The 18722-nt window shown below is 42.9% G+C and overlaps 2 protein-coding genes across 2 annotated transcripts in view; one reads left to right on the forward strand and one right to left on the reverse strand.

The window, feature by feature from the left end:
* The window catches only part of pkd1a (polycystic kidney disease 1a), a 71503-nt gene extending 56505 nt beyond the window's left edge, over window positions 1-14998 (forward strand). The window contains 21 exon segments of the mRNA XM_046837924.1: window positions 69-239; window positions 1366-1509; window positions 1607-1814; window positions 1943-2069; window positions 2227-2340; window positions 2938-2987; window positions 3229-3419; window positions 3927-3999; window positions 4124-4236; window positions 4493-4695; window positions 5036-5230; window positions 5376-5515; window positions 5834-5964; window positions 6243-6363; window positions 6615-6740; window positions 6974-7148; window positions 8285-8572; window positions 8684-8818; window positions 10704-11024; window positions 11276-11357; window positions 11360-14998. Of these exon segments, the coding sequence (XP_046693880.1) occupies window positions 69-239; window positions 1366-1509; window positions 1607-1814; window positions 1943-2069; window positions 2227-2340; window positions 2938-2987; window positions 3229-3419; window positions 3927-3999; window positions 4124-4236; window positions 4493-4695; window positions 5036-5230; window positions 5376-5515; window positions 5834-5964; window positions 6243-6363; window positions 6615-6740; window positions 6974-7148; window positions 8285-8572; window positions 8684-8818; window positions 10704-11024; window positions 11276-11357; window positions 11360-12468 (4217 nt within the window). The 3' untranslated portion in view covers window positions 12469-14998.
* A 1071-nt stretch (window positions 14999-16069) lies between these two features.
* tsc2 (TSC complex subunit 2) overlaps window positions 16070-18722 on the reverse strand; it is a 32054-nt gene continuing 29401 nt past the window's right edge. The window contains 4 exon segments of the mRNA XM_046837925.1: window positions 16070-16284; window positions 16382-16480; window positions 16996-17087; window positions 18136-18214. Of these exon segments, the coding sequence (XP_046693881.1) occupies window positions 16114-16284; window positions 16382-16480; window positions 16996-17087; window positions 18136-18214 (441 nt within the window). The 3' untranslated portion in view covers window positions 16070-16113.

Consider the following 18722-nt stretch of genomic DNA (forward strand, 5'->3'; position numbering starts at 1 on the left):
GGGGCAGGTATGCATACATAGAGTTTGTGTTTTTCTCACCTCAGAAAGTAACACAAGGTCCGTTTCAGGAACCACGGCTCATGTCGGCGTCAGTCTCCATGGCAATGAGGGCCGCAGTGGACACCGACATCTGGACCGAGTCGGAGCGTTCACACGCAACAATCTGGATATTTTCCACATTGCCACCGATTCCAGTCTCGGGAACTTACTGAAGATTCGAGTGTGGCACGACAACAAGGGTACGAGTAGATAGATAGATAGACAGACAGACAGACAGACAGACAGGAATTGTCTTGCTTCTTTTTATTCTCTTAACTTACTATTGTTTGTCTGTCTGTCTTACCGGTTTTCCTTTAGTCTCTCTCAATCATGCTGTCTTTCTCACTCCATCTGTTTCACTTCATTTGTTTGCTACTCATTCTTTCTCACTCCATCTGTCTGCCTTTTTTATTCTTATTCAATCTCTTTGTCTCTCTCACTCCATTTGTCTGTCTCTCATATTCTATCACTTTCTGTCTGTCTGGCACCCATATTCTCTCACTTTTTCTGTCTCTCACTCCATCTGTCTAACTCTTATATTCTCCTCAAGCCCACAGTCTCTTTCACTCCATCTGTATCACTCTATCTGTCTGTCTCTCTTATTCTCTCTCACTTTTTCTGTCTCTCTTACTCCGTCCGTATCACTTAATTTATCTGTCTCATTCTCTTTCACTTCATCTGTCTGTCTCTCTCTCTTTTCTCTTAATCGTTTTATCAGTATCACTCCATTTCTGTCTCGCTTATTTTCCCTTTATTTTCTGTCTGTCTGTCTTTCTCACTCCACCTGTCTCTCCTAATCTAACTCCTTCTGCCTGTCTGTTTTCTCTTTCTCTCTCTCTCTCTCTCTCTCTCTCTCTCTCTCTCTCTCTCTCTGTAGCTGTCTGTGTGTCTATCGCTCTCTTTTATGATAAACGTTAAACAGATAAACAACAGCAATAAATACAGAAACAAAAAGAAAGTGAATAAAATAAACACTAACCAGGGACAAACTTCAATCCCATGAACTGTGCTTCAGAAAAATATGCAGAATTGGATTAATTTATATAAATTACATAGATATATGAGTAGATTAGATAAGATTAGATAAGATTAGATTTGAGGTGATTAGTTTCTTATTTGATGGAGAGTGAATATGAACGTAGGCTGTGTACTTCCTTTATGTTCCTTAGTGCTAAGAGATGAGAAGTTCAGAATGAAGGTGATGATGCTGTCTGATGTGATTAGATTTTGGACAGATCAGAGTGAAAAGTGTCTCCTGGAGGTGACAGTGTTTCTCTCTCTCTCTCTCTCTCTTTCTCTCTCTCTCTCTCTCTCTCTCTCTCTCAGGTCTCTCTCCAGCCTGGTTGCTGCAGTATGTGCTGGTGAAAGACTTGCAGACAGGAAGCTCGTACTTCTTCCTGGTGGAGGAGTGGCTCTCTGTGGACAACGAGAAGACAGATGGCAGGGTGGAAATAGAGGTGGAGCCGTCAGGTAAAGCCACGCTTACACGCAATCGTTTCCCTATTCTATATGAATTTGTCACCCTATTCTATATGAATTTGTGTTCCTTTATCGCTTACCTTTACAGAGGAGGCGGAGCTTAGACGCTGGCCACGCCTCCTCACCTGGGAGCTCCAGAGGGCGGTGTGTGATAGTCACACGTGGATGGCGCTATGGCACCGGCCCCTACGCAGTCCCTTTACCCGCCTGCAGAGGGCCACGTGCTGCGCCACACTGCTGCACCTCATCATGCTCACTAACACCGTGTGGTACGCCGCGGTCACGTACGGCAATGGGTATAACCACGCCCACTTATCTCTCCTCATCTCGCGCATGTTGTTATAGTGGTGTTATAAGCAGTTATAACACAATGTGGTATGTGTGTGTGTGTGTGTGTGTGTGTGTGTGTGTGTGTGTGTTGCAGCTTTGTTCCTGTATCAGAACAGGTGTCTCTGAATGCAGAGGTGGTGGGAGTGGGAGTGCTCACCTGTCTCCTGGTGTATCCTCTTTACCTGCTCATCTTCTGTCTCTTCAGATTCAGCCGAAGCAAGGTCTCTCTCTCTCTCTCTCTCTCTCTCTCTCTCTCTCTCTCTTTCTTTCTCTCACACACATACACACACATATGTCATTTTTTCAAAACAGTGGATTATAAAGTAAAATTGTGTGTGTGTGTGTGTGTGTGTGTGTGTGTGTGTGTGGGGGTGTTAGGTGTTAGTGGAGCAGCTCCCTCCTCAGGTAGACCAGGAGTCTCTGGAAATCGATGACTTCCTGGATAACTCCCTCACCGGAAGCTCCTTCCTTATTTTCAATGGAATCACAGAGGTAAGACAGAAGGAGGCATGGCCTGTTAATTAAAAGAGGTGTGGCATCTGTGTGTGTCAGTCTTTTCAAAGACTGAAGAAGGAGTGGCCCCTGTGTGTCAGTCTCAGTAAAGACTGAAGGAGGCGTGGCCTCGATGTGTGTCAGTCTCAGTAAAGACTGAAGGAGGCGTGGCCTCTGTGTGTCAGACTTAGTGAAGACTGAAGGAGGTGTGGCCTCTGTGTGTGTCAGTCTCAGTGAAGACTGTAAGAGGCGTGGCCTCTGTGTGTGTCAGTCTCAGTAAAGAGTGAAGGAGGCGTGGCCTCTGAGTGTGTCAGTCTCAGTAAAGAGTGAAGGGGGTGTGGCCTCTGTATAATGTATTATATCATACATTATATTATTTAAAACATGTTGGTTATGTTGTTATGAATATATTCATTAAATGTGAAGAGTAAATATATAAATGAAAACACGGATGGTGTGGTTTTTACTGCACTCCTTTGTGCTACAACTCACCCATGAAGGTGTGAAGAAGCTTGTGGATGTCGATACGATGTGACGTGATGCAGCTTTGTTCTGCTGCTGTAAATTTCCTTTTCATTCACTTTATTTATTTTGCAGACATACTCAGAGGAGACCAACATCGACCTCCCGACTCCTTCCTCGAAAAGGTGAGACACGTGTTTCCATTACAACATTCCAGATGACTGGCAAGTTTAATGCAGATTTATCTTCCTGTCATCATCATCAACAACTCCATCACAGTTCACTGACGTCTGAAGCTGTGTCAGGAATGCGAGTCTGATTACGTCTGTTTGGTGTTTGATGTGTGTGTGTGTGTGTGTGTGTGTGTGTGTGTGTCCAAGAAAGAACCTCATTTAATTTTCCACACGTTTCTCTCCTGTGGTGAAGGTGGAGCGTTCCAGATGCCGATTGGCCGGATGTGATGACTGAGCCATCGATCGAGATGGGGGCGGGACTTCCTCCTCGTCTGAAGCGAGGTCAGGGCAGCAGGCATCTCGGGGTGGACATGACCCTCAACCCAGAGGAGGATGAGACAGTGGTGGGACACGACTACAGGAACAAATACTTCACGTCTTCAGGTACGTAGAGAAGCAGTTCGGCTGGTGAAGATGATGTCACTGATTATGCTACTAATCACGCATGTCTACTATTTGCAGAGCCCTGAGTTTCTTAAGAGGGGGTTTAAAGGTTCCTGTAGTTCCTGTAGAAAGTCCCTCAGTGCTAAGATGGATTCCTTCACTCATAAAAGGGTCCCTCAAGAGAGTTTCTGAATAGCTTTCTGAACAGGCCTCCATAATCCCATGATCTGATAAAGTAACGTTCCTGAATTACTGAAATGGCTCCCGAGTTTTTCAAAAGGTTCTGGTGCTCCAAAAACAAATTGCAACATGGATTTATAGGGTCCTTGAAGAGATCCTGAAAGAATTTGTATGTTTTGGATTGAAATGATGTGTGAAACGTTTAGTTTCTGACGGGTTCCTGATGGGTTCCTCAGTTTCTGTCAGCGCTCTAATGGAGTTTTAAAATAGGTGTTAAGAAAGGGTTGTTGTCTTTTCACCTGATTGGTTCTTGGATGTGATTGACAGATGAGGATCTCCTGAAGCGGATCCTGGCTGATGGACAGCTGCTCTCTCAGACTGACAGCGACATGGGCGACCTGTGAGTGTCTTTCCTCACCATTTCACCTCTGATCACCTTATTACTTTTCTCCTCATGTCACCTGTGTGTTCTGGTGTGTGTGTGTGTGTGTGTGTGTGTGTGTGTGTGTGTGTGTGTGTTGCAGTTCCAGTATATTCGGGGATAAGACAGAGGTGATTCTGCTGCAGAAGATGAATGAACCTGTACCTGCAGCATTGCGCAGAGATCCACCTAAAACTGCATTTACCTCACGCACAGGTGTGTGTGCTCAAACACACACACGCACACACACACACACACACACACACACACACACACACACAAAATTACTTATTTACAGAAATCTAATGTATTTAAATGAACCGTTTATGTAAAACGCTGCTTTTGCTGAACTTCAAGGTCAGAACTCATTTGAATATTATTCAAGAGTGAATAGTGAACAGTACAGCATCGATTTCTGTATGACTCCGCCCCTTTTCTGAGTAAAAAAAAACAAAACACTTCTTTCTCTCAGTAGTGACGGATGTGTGTAAGCCGAGGCCACTCCCACCTCTTTGCGGATTGGTTGCTCTCTGGGGGAGTTGGGCGGGGCTAATCCTGTCCACCAGCCTGTGTATATGGCTGGGGCGGAGCTTCAATGGAGGCGTGGCTGTGATGTGGATCATTTCATGTATTGCCAGCTTTCTGATGTCCTTCTGCATCCTGGAACCTCTAAAGGTGTCTCTCATACGCACACACACACACACACACACACACACACGACTTACTTTCACACAAGCATTCATACACTCACTCACACACTAATATACACTCATACACACAAACACACACACACACTCTGTCTCACTCATACACACTCATACTCACTCTTTCTCACCTCACACACACACAATCATACACTCACACTCTTACCCTCACATACTATTTTACACATTCATACATACACACTCATAAACTTACACACACACTCTCTCTCTCTCTCTCTCTCAAACACACAATTATACACACACAGAGAAAGACACTTTATAACACTAAACGTGTGTGTGTGTGTGTGTAGGTGTTAGTGGAGGGAGTGTATTACGGGCTGCTGGTGGCTCGTCTCAGGCCAGAGGAGGGAGATGTTCTGGTGGATTGTCCCCGGATGGAGCGAGTGATCCAGCGTGTCCCCAGAGTCCGACCTCCTCAAGGCTTCGCTCTGTCCCAGGCCCGAGAGGAGGCACGCAAAGTCCGACTGCTGCACCGCATGCTCAAGGTCAACACACACACACACACACACACACACACACACACACTTATACCGGATGTTTGTGAAAGAGCTCCTGAATTTCTGAAACCGTTTCTCTCTCTGTGTGTGTGTGTGTGTGTGTGTGTGTGTGTGTGTGTGTGTGTGTGTTTAGGGCTTCCTCCTTTACATGCTCTTCTTGCTCGTGGTCCTTCTGCTGAACTATGCCGATTCAACCAAAGACGCTCACCAGCTGAGACTGCACACTCAGCTGAACAACCACCTACACACACAGCACTTCAACAACATCAGCAGGTAATTTACACACACACACGCACACATGCACATGCACACACACGCAAACACTTATTTAAGATATTTGGACATTTACATGCATCAGTTTGTTTGGTGGAGTTTCTGAGGCTGAAGATCTCAGGAGCTCCAGTGAACTCGTGATGGGGCAGCAAGCGACGTGATTGGCCCAAACTGTGGTGCTACTTCCTGTAGAACAGGGGCATAAAAAATCAACAGGATTGAGTTTACACACACACACACACACACACAATCGACAGTGTATATTTATGGACGCTGTTTCTCTTCCAGCTGAACTCACAATCGTTCTTTTTTGTTTAGACGAGAGGAGGTATGGGCGTGGCTGTCTGAGTTCCTGTTGCCACGGTTACTAGATGGCACCGCCCTTATGGAGGGGACAGGAAGCCTGCTGCTGGGGAAACCCCGCCTTCGACAACAGAGATCCCAACCAGGTAAGGGGGCAGAGAGAGGGATGGATGGATGATGGATGTATGTATGTATGTATGTATGTATGTATGTATGTATGTATGTATATGTATATATATATATATATGTGTGTGTGTGTGTGTGTGTGTGTGTGTGTGTGTGTGTGTGTGTACGTAAGAGTAAATAGAAAATTACTCAAACGCTATAACAGGAAACCTGCATATTACATTCTATAGCTGTGTGTGTGTGTGTGTGTGTGTGTGTGTGTGTGTGTGTGTGTGTGTGTGTGTACTTTCCTCTTCAGCTTGTACTACAGGTGGTTATTTTCCAGCAGTGTCCTGGTTTGGGTGTGGCTCAGAGGAAAGGAGGGAATCAGGTTCATCTCTGGTGATGAACTGGAGCCGCAGTGTGTCTCAGAGCAATGGGTATGTGTGTAGAAGCTTTCACACACACTTATACACACACATTCACACACTCATACATTCATAGAAAATTATACATTCCCGCACTCATACACACACACACACACACACACACACACACACACACACACACACACACACACACAATTATTCACTCACATACACACTCTCTGTCTCACTTACACTCTTTCTCACACACACACCTTTGCTTAGGTGTGTACCTATGCTAATGTTTTTGCCTTGTGTGTGTGTAGAGCATGGCACTGGGGGCAGGTGTCTGTGTACAGCAGTGGTGGGTTTGTACAGGAGCTCAGCAGAAAGCTGGGAGAATCTACTGCACTCATAGAGCAACTTCATAAACACCAGTGGCTGGATCCACTGTAAGTTTACACACACACACACACACACACACCCACAAAACTAAGGGGTGCCAACACTTTAAACCAAATAAAAACTAAGAAACTTCGGTGTGTTCTTAGAGCCGTTCAAACAAAGCATGCAATTTGAATCTCATTAATGTAAAGTACACACAGAGATGGTTCATCCATTGTAACTGTGTGTGTGTGTGTGTGTGTGTGTGTGTGTGTGTGTGTGTGTGTGTGTGTTTTCTCAGGACGAGGGCTCTGTTTGTGGAGTTTTCACTCTATAACACAAACACAGACCTGCTGTCCATCTTCTCCTTTTTGTTGGAGTTCCCTGTTTCTGAGCGCCCCCAGTCCAGCGTGAACCTGAAGACCTGCAGTCTGCAGAGCCTCCAACAGGGCATGAACCTCCCCCTGTTCCTCACGGTAACCATCTCTCCTTTTGTCCTCATGCAAACAACCAGTTGGCATCTACCCACTGTTATTGCAGATCCATCAGTCCCCACCTCAGTTTTCTTGCACTGACCATCATGTGATTGGTGGTTACAATATAGATAGAAGCTGATGACTATCTCAGTCCCCATTTTGTTCCTTCTGATTCATGGTCCAACTGCAGAGGCAGATGGTTAAAGTACGAGAGGAGAAGGACATTTACAGTCACCATACGGAACCGGTTGTAGACAAAGATGGAAAGGATGAATGGCAAGGAACAATTGGTGCAAGAATTGCAAGGAACATGGTATCCCCCAATCAACAAATGATTAGTGGATACCATCTATCCACCAATCAGTCTTCAATCTGCTCCTGTCTCTTGTCTATCTATTGCTATAACCCCACTCACATCTCCTCTGTGTTCTCAACCATCAATCTGTATCCCTTTTGTTTCACCTGGAAAACATCAGATGCTGTCTACCTTTGGTTCCTCGTAGTATCCTTTAATCGCCTTTTGTTCCTTACCTTTGTCCCCCTTCTTTTTTCCATCCTATCACTCATTCCTCCCATGAGAACCTTCGGTTCCTCATGGTGATGTAAATCTCTTTTTCTCCTTTTACTTTAACCATCTGCCTCTTTAGTTTTTGTTTTCCTCCCATTAACAATCACTACTTGTCATCCTTCAGTTCTTCGTGGTAACCGGCAACCTGTGTCTCCCCTCTGTCCCCCACTGTAACTGTCAACCAGAAGGAACAGAAGGGAGACAGAAATAATCATCAGTTGTCTACCTTTGATTCCTCATGGAATCAACTGTAAATGTTCTTCTTCTCCGTTTACCTTTGCGTTCCTCCAGGTAACCATCAACTGCCAGCTACCTTTGGTTTCTATTGAAAATCTCTATGTCCCTCCGTTGCTCAAAAGACCAGTGTCCCTCCCAAGATCCCCCCCACTGCTAACAATGTTAACTCTTCAGTTCCACCCAGTTTCACTCAATTTTCCACTCAATTTCAAACCATGAATTTTCTTGTCCATTGTCACTGTCAATTGCAGTTTCCAGTAACAATCAATTGCTGCCTTCCAGCCAGACGGAAGAAACTAATGACTTATTCCTCCATCCTTTCCCCTCTCAGATCATCTTAATCATCTTGATTATTTACTTCTCTGTGCGAGAGGTTGTATCGGTCATCAGGCAGGGCTGGGGCTACATCCTGCGAGTGTGGAATCTGGTGGGCATTGTCACTCTTCTGCTGGCGGCCTGTGTCTCCGCCCTCCATGTGGCTCGCTCAGCCCTGGCCTCTCAACTCTGGGCCTCGCTACATCATCAGCGGGAATCGTTTATTAACTTCTTTCCCCTGGGGCAACAAAGCCAGGTTCTGGTTCAGCTCAGTGCTGTGCTACTCTTCCTGTTGGTGCTGAAGGTGAGAACCATCCTGGACATGCTAATCTGGAACAGATTCTAGAACAAAACGATAAAATGTAATTTAATCTTGTAACGTCCTTTTTCAATTTCCACATCATCTTTCCGACAGGTGGCTCATCAGTTACGGTTTCTGAGGGAGTGGGCTGTGTTTGGCAGGACTCTGAGGAGATCGGTGCGGGAGATCATGAGCGTTGCACTCGCTTTGCTCTTGCTGCTGCTTGCATACTCGCACACGGGATACCTTGTAAGCACACAAATGAACAGATATCCATAAACAAACTTTTACAACCAATAAAAATATGCAGGGTTTTTAACTCGCATTCGTTGAAACACACTCTAAAAACTAAACTGTTTTGGAATCTGATTGGTTGCTGAAAACAAATCAAAAGGCAACTTTTCCATTTACCTTTTTGGCATTAAGTAAAAGTGTCCCTTCAAACATTCACTTGAGTAAAAGTACAAAAGTATTTGCCAAATATACATAAGTATCCAAAGTACTATTATTTATTATAATTATAATGTTCCTATTATCATTTTTGTCACAAGATTCTTTACTTAATCACCTCAGTTGATGTGAAAAGACTCAAATGTGACTCTCAGCACACTGATCTATTAATAGAATGATATTAATGACTCAAACACTGATTGATATCTAATAAAATGATCATGAGCCCAAAACCTTCTTTTCAACTACTTAAAAAAAAAAATGGTGTAAATGAGGTCATGTGTGTTGTGTCGAGTTCGAGTCTGGAGTTTCTTCATCATTTATTCCTCTCTAAATGTTCTGCTTGATGTTGAACTGATGCTGAACTGTATGTTGGTGATTAGTAGATCCACAAAGCGCCAATCAGAACACGTTTAAAACAGAGCGTGCGCTCGACCCTGATTGGTGACTCGCTGCGTGTTTCACCATTTACGTTGTTATCCTCATAAATAAAAAGGAACGACTGATTAATAATTTTTTTACATAGTTGAGTAAAAAGAGATTTGATTTTGAAATGTAGTAGGGGTAAAGTCTCCCCAAATGGAAATACTTTAGTAAAGTACAGTTACCACTGCCCTTATCCAGCGCGACACATTTATCTCACTCATACAGCTGAGCAGCTATTGGGTTAAGGGTCTTGCTCAAGGGCCCAGAAGTGGCAGCTTGATTTGGCTGTGATTTGAACTCATGACCTCCGGATCCAAAGTCCACTAAACTAGTGGTTCAAACATATACATCTATTATTCTACATTACCGTACATTTTTAATCTTCAGTATCCTGTTTCCCAGTAATTAGTCAGTTTCTACTAGTTTGAATCATGTTCTTGCTTTTGGGGTTGGTCTTGGCCTGGCCCTTTTTACACAGCCCCCATAAACAATACACCAAGTGTATAAAAACCAGGGGTGTCCAATCTTTTCCACAAACTGCCAGTGTGGGTGCAGGTCCACTTCATGCTTCAACACATTAATTTCTCTTAATATATAAGAGAAATTACTGTGAGCAACTACAACCAAATAATTTCCCTACAGGCTTAATAAAGCATTCTGATTATGATGATTCTTCATTTCAACCAAACAAGGGTCACACCCGATAGACCATTGAAAATTAAAGATGTAACCAGGCAGAATCTGGTGTAGTCCTTGTTTGGATGGAATAAAAGCCTGCACCCACACCATCCCCTTTGTGCAAAAGATGGGGACACCTTCGGTATAAACAGACCAGGTATTGATGTATTTTAATAAATACCATGTAAATGAAAGTGCTCTTAATGGCTAAGCTTTTAATGTTTTTACGAGTGAATACATGACGTAAACATCTATTCCGTACTTAAACTCACGTCTCAAAGAATCCATGTTTGTGCTCATGTGCAATACAATAAACAAAGTCAATATCTTGTGTAGTCCCATTGCAAATTGCAACCTTTCATTCGATCTCTTTCTTTCTGTCTCATCGAATTGCCTTAATGGAAATAAATTACTGCTTGCGTCTTCCAAAAATAAACAAGTCTATTGAGCCCAAGCAATTGCTTAAGTACTTTCACACACTAATTGACTCTGTGCCATTTGTATTTTTTCCCCTTTACTTTGACTTGATCTCAGAACGCATTTCAATCGAAAAAAATGACATTTGCTTTTCTTTTCCCAGCTTTTTCACTGCATTATACATGGATATGGCACGGTCGGGTCTGCCTGCCTGTCATTGCTAGGTTCAGGGGGACGTGGTCTGTGGTCATGGCGAGCATACCGTGGCTCCTCTGCCTGCTCCACTTCCTGCTATGTGTTTCATGTCAGCTTTGCGGTACTGCGTCTTGTCCTGCTGTGGCTGATGACCTCCGTGTTACTAAGGAATTATCGCAGGGTCCGGGCAGAGCTCTACCGACCTGCAGTAGACCTTCAGGACTACGAGATGGTGGAACTCTTCTTACGACGCCTCAAAATGTGGATGGGCCTGAGCCATACTAAGGAGGTGGGTTCATGGTTAGCATAGTTCCAGAAACAATGATGGAATGGGCAGGTTTGGTATATCATTGTGCCTTATAAGGTTTAAGGTACCTCATACAAAACGGGGAAGATAAGGTATGGAAAAATATTTGTAGTAAAAGGCAGTAATGGGTAAAGTGAATCTGGAGTTTAATCTGATCTTTGCCTTGTTCTTTTTTTGCCTATTGAAATAAACTTGACTTGACTTGACTTGACCTTGTTTCTTCTTCCATTTAGTTCCGTCACAAGGTTCGTTTTGAAGGTATGGAACTTCCACCGTCCCGATCTTCATCTACCAGCGACTGCAAATCCCTCTGTCTGCCCCTCTGGATGCCCCTGAAGCCCCTCCGACTCCTGACAGCGTCGACGGTGGTTCCGAGGCTTCTTGGCATCCTATGTCCAGCAGCCCGTGCAGTCTAGCTGAGACTCCAGGTCTCGGTTTAGGCCTCACGTTAAGTTTAGGGGTGGTAGCAGGAGGTCCAGTTTGGAGAGAACGAGCAGAGACCGAGGCCACACTTCGAAGGGTCTTGCCGGCCTTTGACGCATTGCTACACCAGCTGGACAGGGTCAACCAGGCCACAGAGGAACTGTATCGCACCGAGTGCCGGCTGGAGAAAGTCCAGAGAAAGAGTCGGAAAAGGAGCCGTGGAATACTGCACAGTGGTGGTCTGGAATCTGCAGGACAGAAGAGATATACTGGGTCACACAGACACTTCCAGTCGATAGAGAAGTGTGCCCGCAAGGTAGAGAAAGATGGAAACTTAGACAAGGCAAGATCCAAGAGTGAGAAACGTTCTCGCAAAACTTATAAAGAATGCTGCGAGAGAGATACCAATGCACACCGGATAAGTCCACAAGAAGACTTGTCACCAAAGGATTCATGTCTTCAAAGGACAGATATGGGGTATGATAAGATGAAAGCACGTGAGTGTAAGACTGAAACCAATCCTCCCAAGGTGGACTCAAGTCCCATCAAGGTAGAAGAAAGCGCTGTTAAGATAGAAGCAAATGCCAATGTGGTTGACGCAAGTGCAAGTTTGGTGGAAGCGAGGTCCCACAAGACTGCCAAAGGTTCTCGTAAGGCTGCAAGCCGGAAAAAGGTCAACCAAGTCATTCCAAGAGATGCTGACACTGTTGGCTGTGCCAGCAAGCCAGTTCTTTTTCACACACAGACCCCGATTCCAATCAGCACCCCATCCACTGCCCCTTCTACTGCCCCGGGTTCTGCAATCGCAACCCCAGTCCCAATCCCTCGAGCCCTTGAATGGAACCCACCTAGTTATACCGATGACCTCCCATCCAGCCTTTTCCAACATCCGGCGCACACCACCATCATGCCCACGCGCAAACGTAAGCACAAACCCCCACCTCTAAAAAACAAAATCCATCCCAATACAGACAGGCCAATCTCAGGACATGGCAAACCTTAAGGACCTAAAGGTTCCACATGTTGGTCTTTTGATTTGAAGTCAGGTAAAGAAACTTTTAAAAGTGTATTCTGATATTCGTGGTTATCAGTTATGGTAACAGAGGGCCTTGGTGACAGCCGGTTTTGTTGCCAGTCCCTTAGGAAAATAGAGAAGTAAAAGATCGGCATAAATGTGGAATAAATGGACCGGAAGCGTCGCTATGATTTTTCTCCCCCCAGAGCGGCAGAATTTGGCCAAATCGAAAACGATAAACGTTAGCAATAAGGTGCTGGTCACCCTTTAGATTTTGCCACACGAGTCTCCTCCCCCTTTCCTTTACCTTGAATGACCTCAACCAGCCCCCGGCCCTGGTGGTCACAAAGGGCTGAAATGACAAGAGCACAGTTTGTGCTGTTTTAGCATCAAACTCGCAGGAAGTGATGTCACAAAATGGCGGACACCTCGCGAGTTTCCCAGTTACGTTTTGGTGTCACGTATTATATAATGTTTTTTATTTTGTACAAGTTATGTTTGAGTAATAATTGTTCGATGTATCAAAGAAGGAAGCTACACACACACACACACACACACAGACACACACGCACACTAACATATCAGCGTTAAGCACATAGAGCTATGCTTGCAGGTACATATGCATAATGCACGTCTTATTTCCGGAACACGATGTAAGTCTACACACAGGCCCGTGAGGCTAGTCTGCTAGCACGCCAAGCAAGTCGCTAAAGTTGAAATGAATTACACAATCAGATGAAGCTCTAAAGTGAAGAGTCAAGAAAGAAATCATAGAAATGAAAGGAAGGATTTTTTTTTGGAAAGAGTGAGAAAATAAATAAAAAAAAAACACAAGCAATAATAATAATTAAAAAAAGGCGGGAAACGGGTGGAGACCTTCTTTATTGTTAATTCCAAGGAGAAAAAATAAAAAGACATGCAAATGTTTTATTAATGCAAATTGTAATATTTGTAACTGTTTTTGGGATTGTTTCTTATTGCTTTTTTTTGTTTGTTTTACAATTTTCTATTTAAAAAGCACTATGTGTCGAGGTACGTACGTGATCGTTCCAGAAAGCGAACGCGGGTGCGAATTTTTTATTGAAGGTAAATAAGCTTGGTACGAAACGGACCACGAGACGGAAACATTACTCTGCATATCCATTGTTGCTACTCTTTTAAAGCATGGAGAGACTTTATTTAGATTTTACAATGAAGAAAAAAAAACATATAGCACTTTATTACTAATGTTAAGGTCTTTTTTGCGACGCCGCATGTCAAATTAACATTTCATATAATTGATTAGGTTTGGGTTTTCCCCACTCACTCAACCTTACTCAACCTTACTTCAGGAAACGGATCCCCCCACCCCCACTCTGTTTGTCTAGAACGTTCTAAAGATTTGCTCAGGGACCCTTGAACCAATCCCAAGCCTATAAGTCATGTTCGTGTTTGTTTCTTTGTTAGACATGTAAATACAATATGTGCACCCAAAACCCACAGCGAGAACCAGAACACAAAAATACAGACCCCGCTCACGTCCTGGTTTGTTTTGTACGTATCGACATCCCCCGATTAAATGAAACCTCCATTTCTGATAAACACTGTCTGAGCAAAAGTATTGGGACACCCGACTTTTCCAACCAGATGTGGTTCTTTCCCCTGAAACTTGCACCACAAAAACAGAGGCACACAATCGTACAATTAGCCGTTTTTGGATTCTGTGGGATGACATTTTTCCTTCACTTGAACCAGGAGACCTGAAAACCTGTTCCATCTCCTTGAAAATCTGAAAATATCCATGAGTTGCTCCTGCTATAGAGCTCCACCCTATTGAGAGTTTAGGTTGAATTAACACTGAATGCACCTCAGAAAACCCATGAAATGAAAAGTCACACAAAATAATCTCCACAAAATTCCAGTGGAACATCTTCCCAGAAGGGTGGAGCTCATTATAAGAGCAAATGAAGACTCGATGTGGAATCGGATGCTCAAAACAGAAGAACAGAAATCTTATGGTCAGGTGTCCACATACTTTTGGGGTTGTGTATTTTTTTTTTTTTCTTTAAATCTGCACTGATTTTTTTTGTTTGTTTTTATTTCTTTCAATTCACAGATACAGTTTGGTATTGGGATTTTTTCGTTTTGTTTTTTTCCACCACTTTAGTTTTACTCTTGGTCCTTTTTTTTATTAAAAATATATTGTATACACACTTTCTCATTTGTATTTTACCAGTTTTTAAAGTTCAGCCGCTTCCGCTCGTTACGCCGTGTTGGCGAAATGGTCTGGTGCTTTGTTCAGTTTTTGAAGTGGTTTATATTTAAAGTCGTGTTTGCAGTGCCAGAGGTCGTTAGCATGCGCTAATGTGGTGGGGTTTTATTATTGTTGTTGTTTTGTGTTTTTTTTTTTTTTTTTGCTCGTGGCAGTACTCGTGACCGTTTCGGTTGTATCCCCGCATGCGGTTGTATTCTGTCTGTAGCACTTCGGCTAAAACGCTTTGCACTTGACAAAGTCAAATAAAGAGATTGACAGCTCAAATTGGTCCTTTTATTTCTCCCACTCTTTTGTTTATTACTTCTTTTCCTTCCACCCTTCCAAACTGCCACCAACAAGTGGCAAGAGATCATCAACATTATTCATTTAACCAGTCGTGTTATATGATTGGCTGCGAGATTGTGAATTGGGGGAAAGGGGCGGGGCATACAGGGAGATGATTCAAAAATCAAGTGTAGTGTGTTTTTCAAAGGACGCCGGACCAATAGGCAGAATTACGAGCTGAAACGTGTGTGTGTCACAATAGAATTTTATTCAACACACAAGCCAATACATATGTGCGTGCACGCACACACACACACACACACACACACACACACACACACACACGAGAATCTGGATAAATAAATATGCTAAACATTCCCATGGTGTTGAGCGTCTCAGCTGGAAAATCAGCCTCTGTTACGAGTTTAATTTCAACTGGTTTGTGAACTGAATTAAAAATGTTGATATTACAGTCAGGTTTCTCGCATTAACCTCAGTAAAGCTCAGATCTTCTGCTCAGTGTATAAACTTCATGCTGAACACGTGGAAGGAGTTTGCTGAGCTCAAGCTTTCTTTCTCTCTCACACACACACATTTCATATGTTCATCCACAAATACTGTACAAGAAGCAAATCATTTCATACTGATCATGATCATTTTAACAATCATATTCTCTCACTCTTTCCTTTCCTCACACTCTCTCTCTCTCTCTGTGTCTGTCTGCCTCTCTCACTCCCTCTGTCCCACTCACTTCGTCTGCCTCAGTCTCTCTCTCTCTTGTCTGTCTCACAGTCTCTCTTTTCCTCAGTCTGTCTCTATCTATCTGTCTCTCTCCATCCGCCCCTCTGTCACTGTCATGCTCTCCGTGTTCCGTCTCCTGTTTATGAGCCACTGTACCCTGCTGAGCTGCAGATCCATAATCATGTTTTGTTTTGATTTAATTTAGGCAAAAAAGGGCAGTAAAAACGATCAGCTATAATATGAGAGAGAGAGAGAGAGAGCGAGCCTGAGTGCGGTCTGAAACAAATCACTGGATAAAGAAGAAACTTGAAATTTCATGATCATCAAAAATGAATAATTATAATAATATATTTGGCAGCATGTAAAAATGAATCCTAAACAAAATCAGTGAAATCGTCGACTGTGGAAACCAGACGCTTCCTCTGGCCACAGTCAGAGTTGGGGGCGGAGCCTGAAGATTGATGGGTGGGTTTGTTCTGCATGGGGGTGTGGCTCTGCGTCAGTGAGATTCCAGGGGTCGGCCGGGACTGGATCTCTTCTTGAGCCTGAAAAAAAATTGTAAGACGTGTTAAAGACATGAGGAAGAGAAATAAACAAACAAATAAATAAACAAACAAACGAATCAGACAATCCGAGTTTTACCCGACTTCTGATCCTCTTGATGTGTCGGAGACGAGCGAGCCATTTAGAAGCGTAGGCGTCGGATGGATTTGCTCTGTACTGGTGCACCAGTGACGCCATCTTCAGGCCAAAATGAAAACAAAAATCATTTAACCTCGGACTCTGTACAATCAATAATGAACTACAATTACTAGCTTATGCTCAGCATTCCTGGTTGCCTAGTAACAGTGTTCTTAGCACCCGGATTAGACGAGCTACCATAAAAAACATCAGATAACTAGTCAGTAGAGACACACTATAAGGCCAAAAGTTTGTGGACACCTGACCACATTATGACTATATGCTTCTTGTTGAGATGTTGTTTTGTGATGATTTGTAGATGTTTATTTGGCCACTAGGCAGCTTTTAAAGTCAGGTACTGATGTAGGTGAGAAGGTGACGAGGTGGGGGGCAGTAAGCGTGAAACATTTATCCCAACAGGGGGTTGGAGCTCTAGAGCAGGAGATCTTAGCGTATGTAGCGTGTAACTTAGAAGTGCACTACTGAGAAGTCAAGAAGCCATTCAGGAGAATAAAAAACTGATTTTTATTACAGAACATCAGATTAAAACGCACAGGAACGAAGGAAGAACTCACATTAGCGTGCAGAGCCATCTGTCTCACCAGCAGAGGAAGGTTCTGATCCGATACGATCTTCGCTACAGTGGTGTCGACTAAACCCTCAAGGTCTGATGGGGAAAGGAGACGAGAAAAGAAGAGAGGAGGAGAGTTTACTCAAAGTGACACACACACACACACACACACACACACACACACACACACACACACACACACACACACACACACACACACACACACTGATAAGGAAGAAAAAATAAAAATAAACACACATTTACTCACACACACACACACAAAAAAACCAGACTGTGCATTTGGTCTATTAAATCAGTACTAAAGGTTACTGTGAGAAAGGGGTGGAGCTACCAGCATCACAAATTTTGACATCATCCAAACCACAAAGTTTTTTTGGTCATTAAAAGCAAGCAGCAGGAAATATTTTACTTTTTTTTCCCAATATATAAAAATATTAAATACTGTTCAGATGATAGGTTTTTCTTTTTTTTTTATTTACTACACGATCAAAATTGTAAAATTATTAATATAAATAATGTTTAAGAATCATTTCATCGTGCTGTCAATTTTATGTAACGTCCAGATTTATTTTAATTATAAAATTATTTTCCCCAATTTTGTCACCAATTAAACAAAAGGTTGATTACAAACAAACACATTTTTTCCCCTGTTGCTTTTGAAAAATATTAAACTATAATATTAAAATTGATGTATTAATTCATTATGTTTTTTATTTTTTTTATTTTTACTGGATTTTTTTAAATATAATTTAAATAAAAGAAAACATTTAAAAATTTTAATTCAAAGCTTGTGCTGCTGCTTTGGCCTTAATTTTTTTTTTTTTTTACATTTTTTATTGTACTTATTCATTTTTATTTAACTTCCTATTCATAAACAAATGCCCCGGCGCTAAAAGCTCAGCGTGACTGTGTGTGTAATTTCCGCTTGACAGAATAAAACCCAGGTTCTTTGTAATAAGGCAGATTTACAAATCAAAACGTCTGCAGAACGTCGTCACGTGCGGTCACTTTGCTCTTGGGGAGTACAGAAGGTCAGAAGTTCTCTCTCTTTCTCTCCTTCATTCTCACTAAAAGCCTCAGCCTGGTGTTCGAGACGGACGTCTGAAAGCCCGAGTGCACTCACCTCTCCGACACTGCAGCGTCACCAGGTTACTGTCATAGTCCAGGGGCTTTATGAGAACCTCCACAAAGTTATACTGACCCTGCACACACACACACACACACACACACACACACACACACACACACACACACACACACACACACACAAGTAGGCTTTCGAAATATTTCAGGATGATAATTAATCATATATACTAATTAATATACTAAACAGAGGACACCCTCTGTTTGCTCCACCAGATTTTGTGGACATTCATTCAGACACAAGGGGATCTACATCTCCCAACCCATGGAAAGCAGCTCTCAGGAGCATCGTCATGCTGGAACAGGTTTGGTTCAACTTTGTGCAAACAGTTCGGCATAGAACAACAAGCCAGGTGTCCCAATACTTTTGGCCAGACAAAGTATTATTACCATTATCATCATATTAACTATTACTTTTACAACTACTTTGGCTATGAGGAAGTGGAGAAACACAAAAAAAGTGAGAGAGAGAGAGAGAAAGAGAGAGGGGGGGTGGGGGTGTCTGGCTGCTATAACGTGACTGAGAACAGGACATTAGTATTAAAATGTAACTAAAAAGGGATAAAA

This window comes from Silurus meridionalis, chromosome 24, assembly GCF_014805685.1.
Source record: "Silurus meridionalis isolate SWU-2019-XX chromosome 24, ASM1480568v1, whole genome shotgun sequence".
Lineage (NCBI taxonomy): Eukaryota > Metazoa > Chordata > Actinopteri > Siluriformes > Siluridae > Silurus > Silurus meridionalis.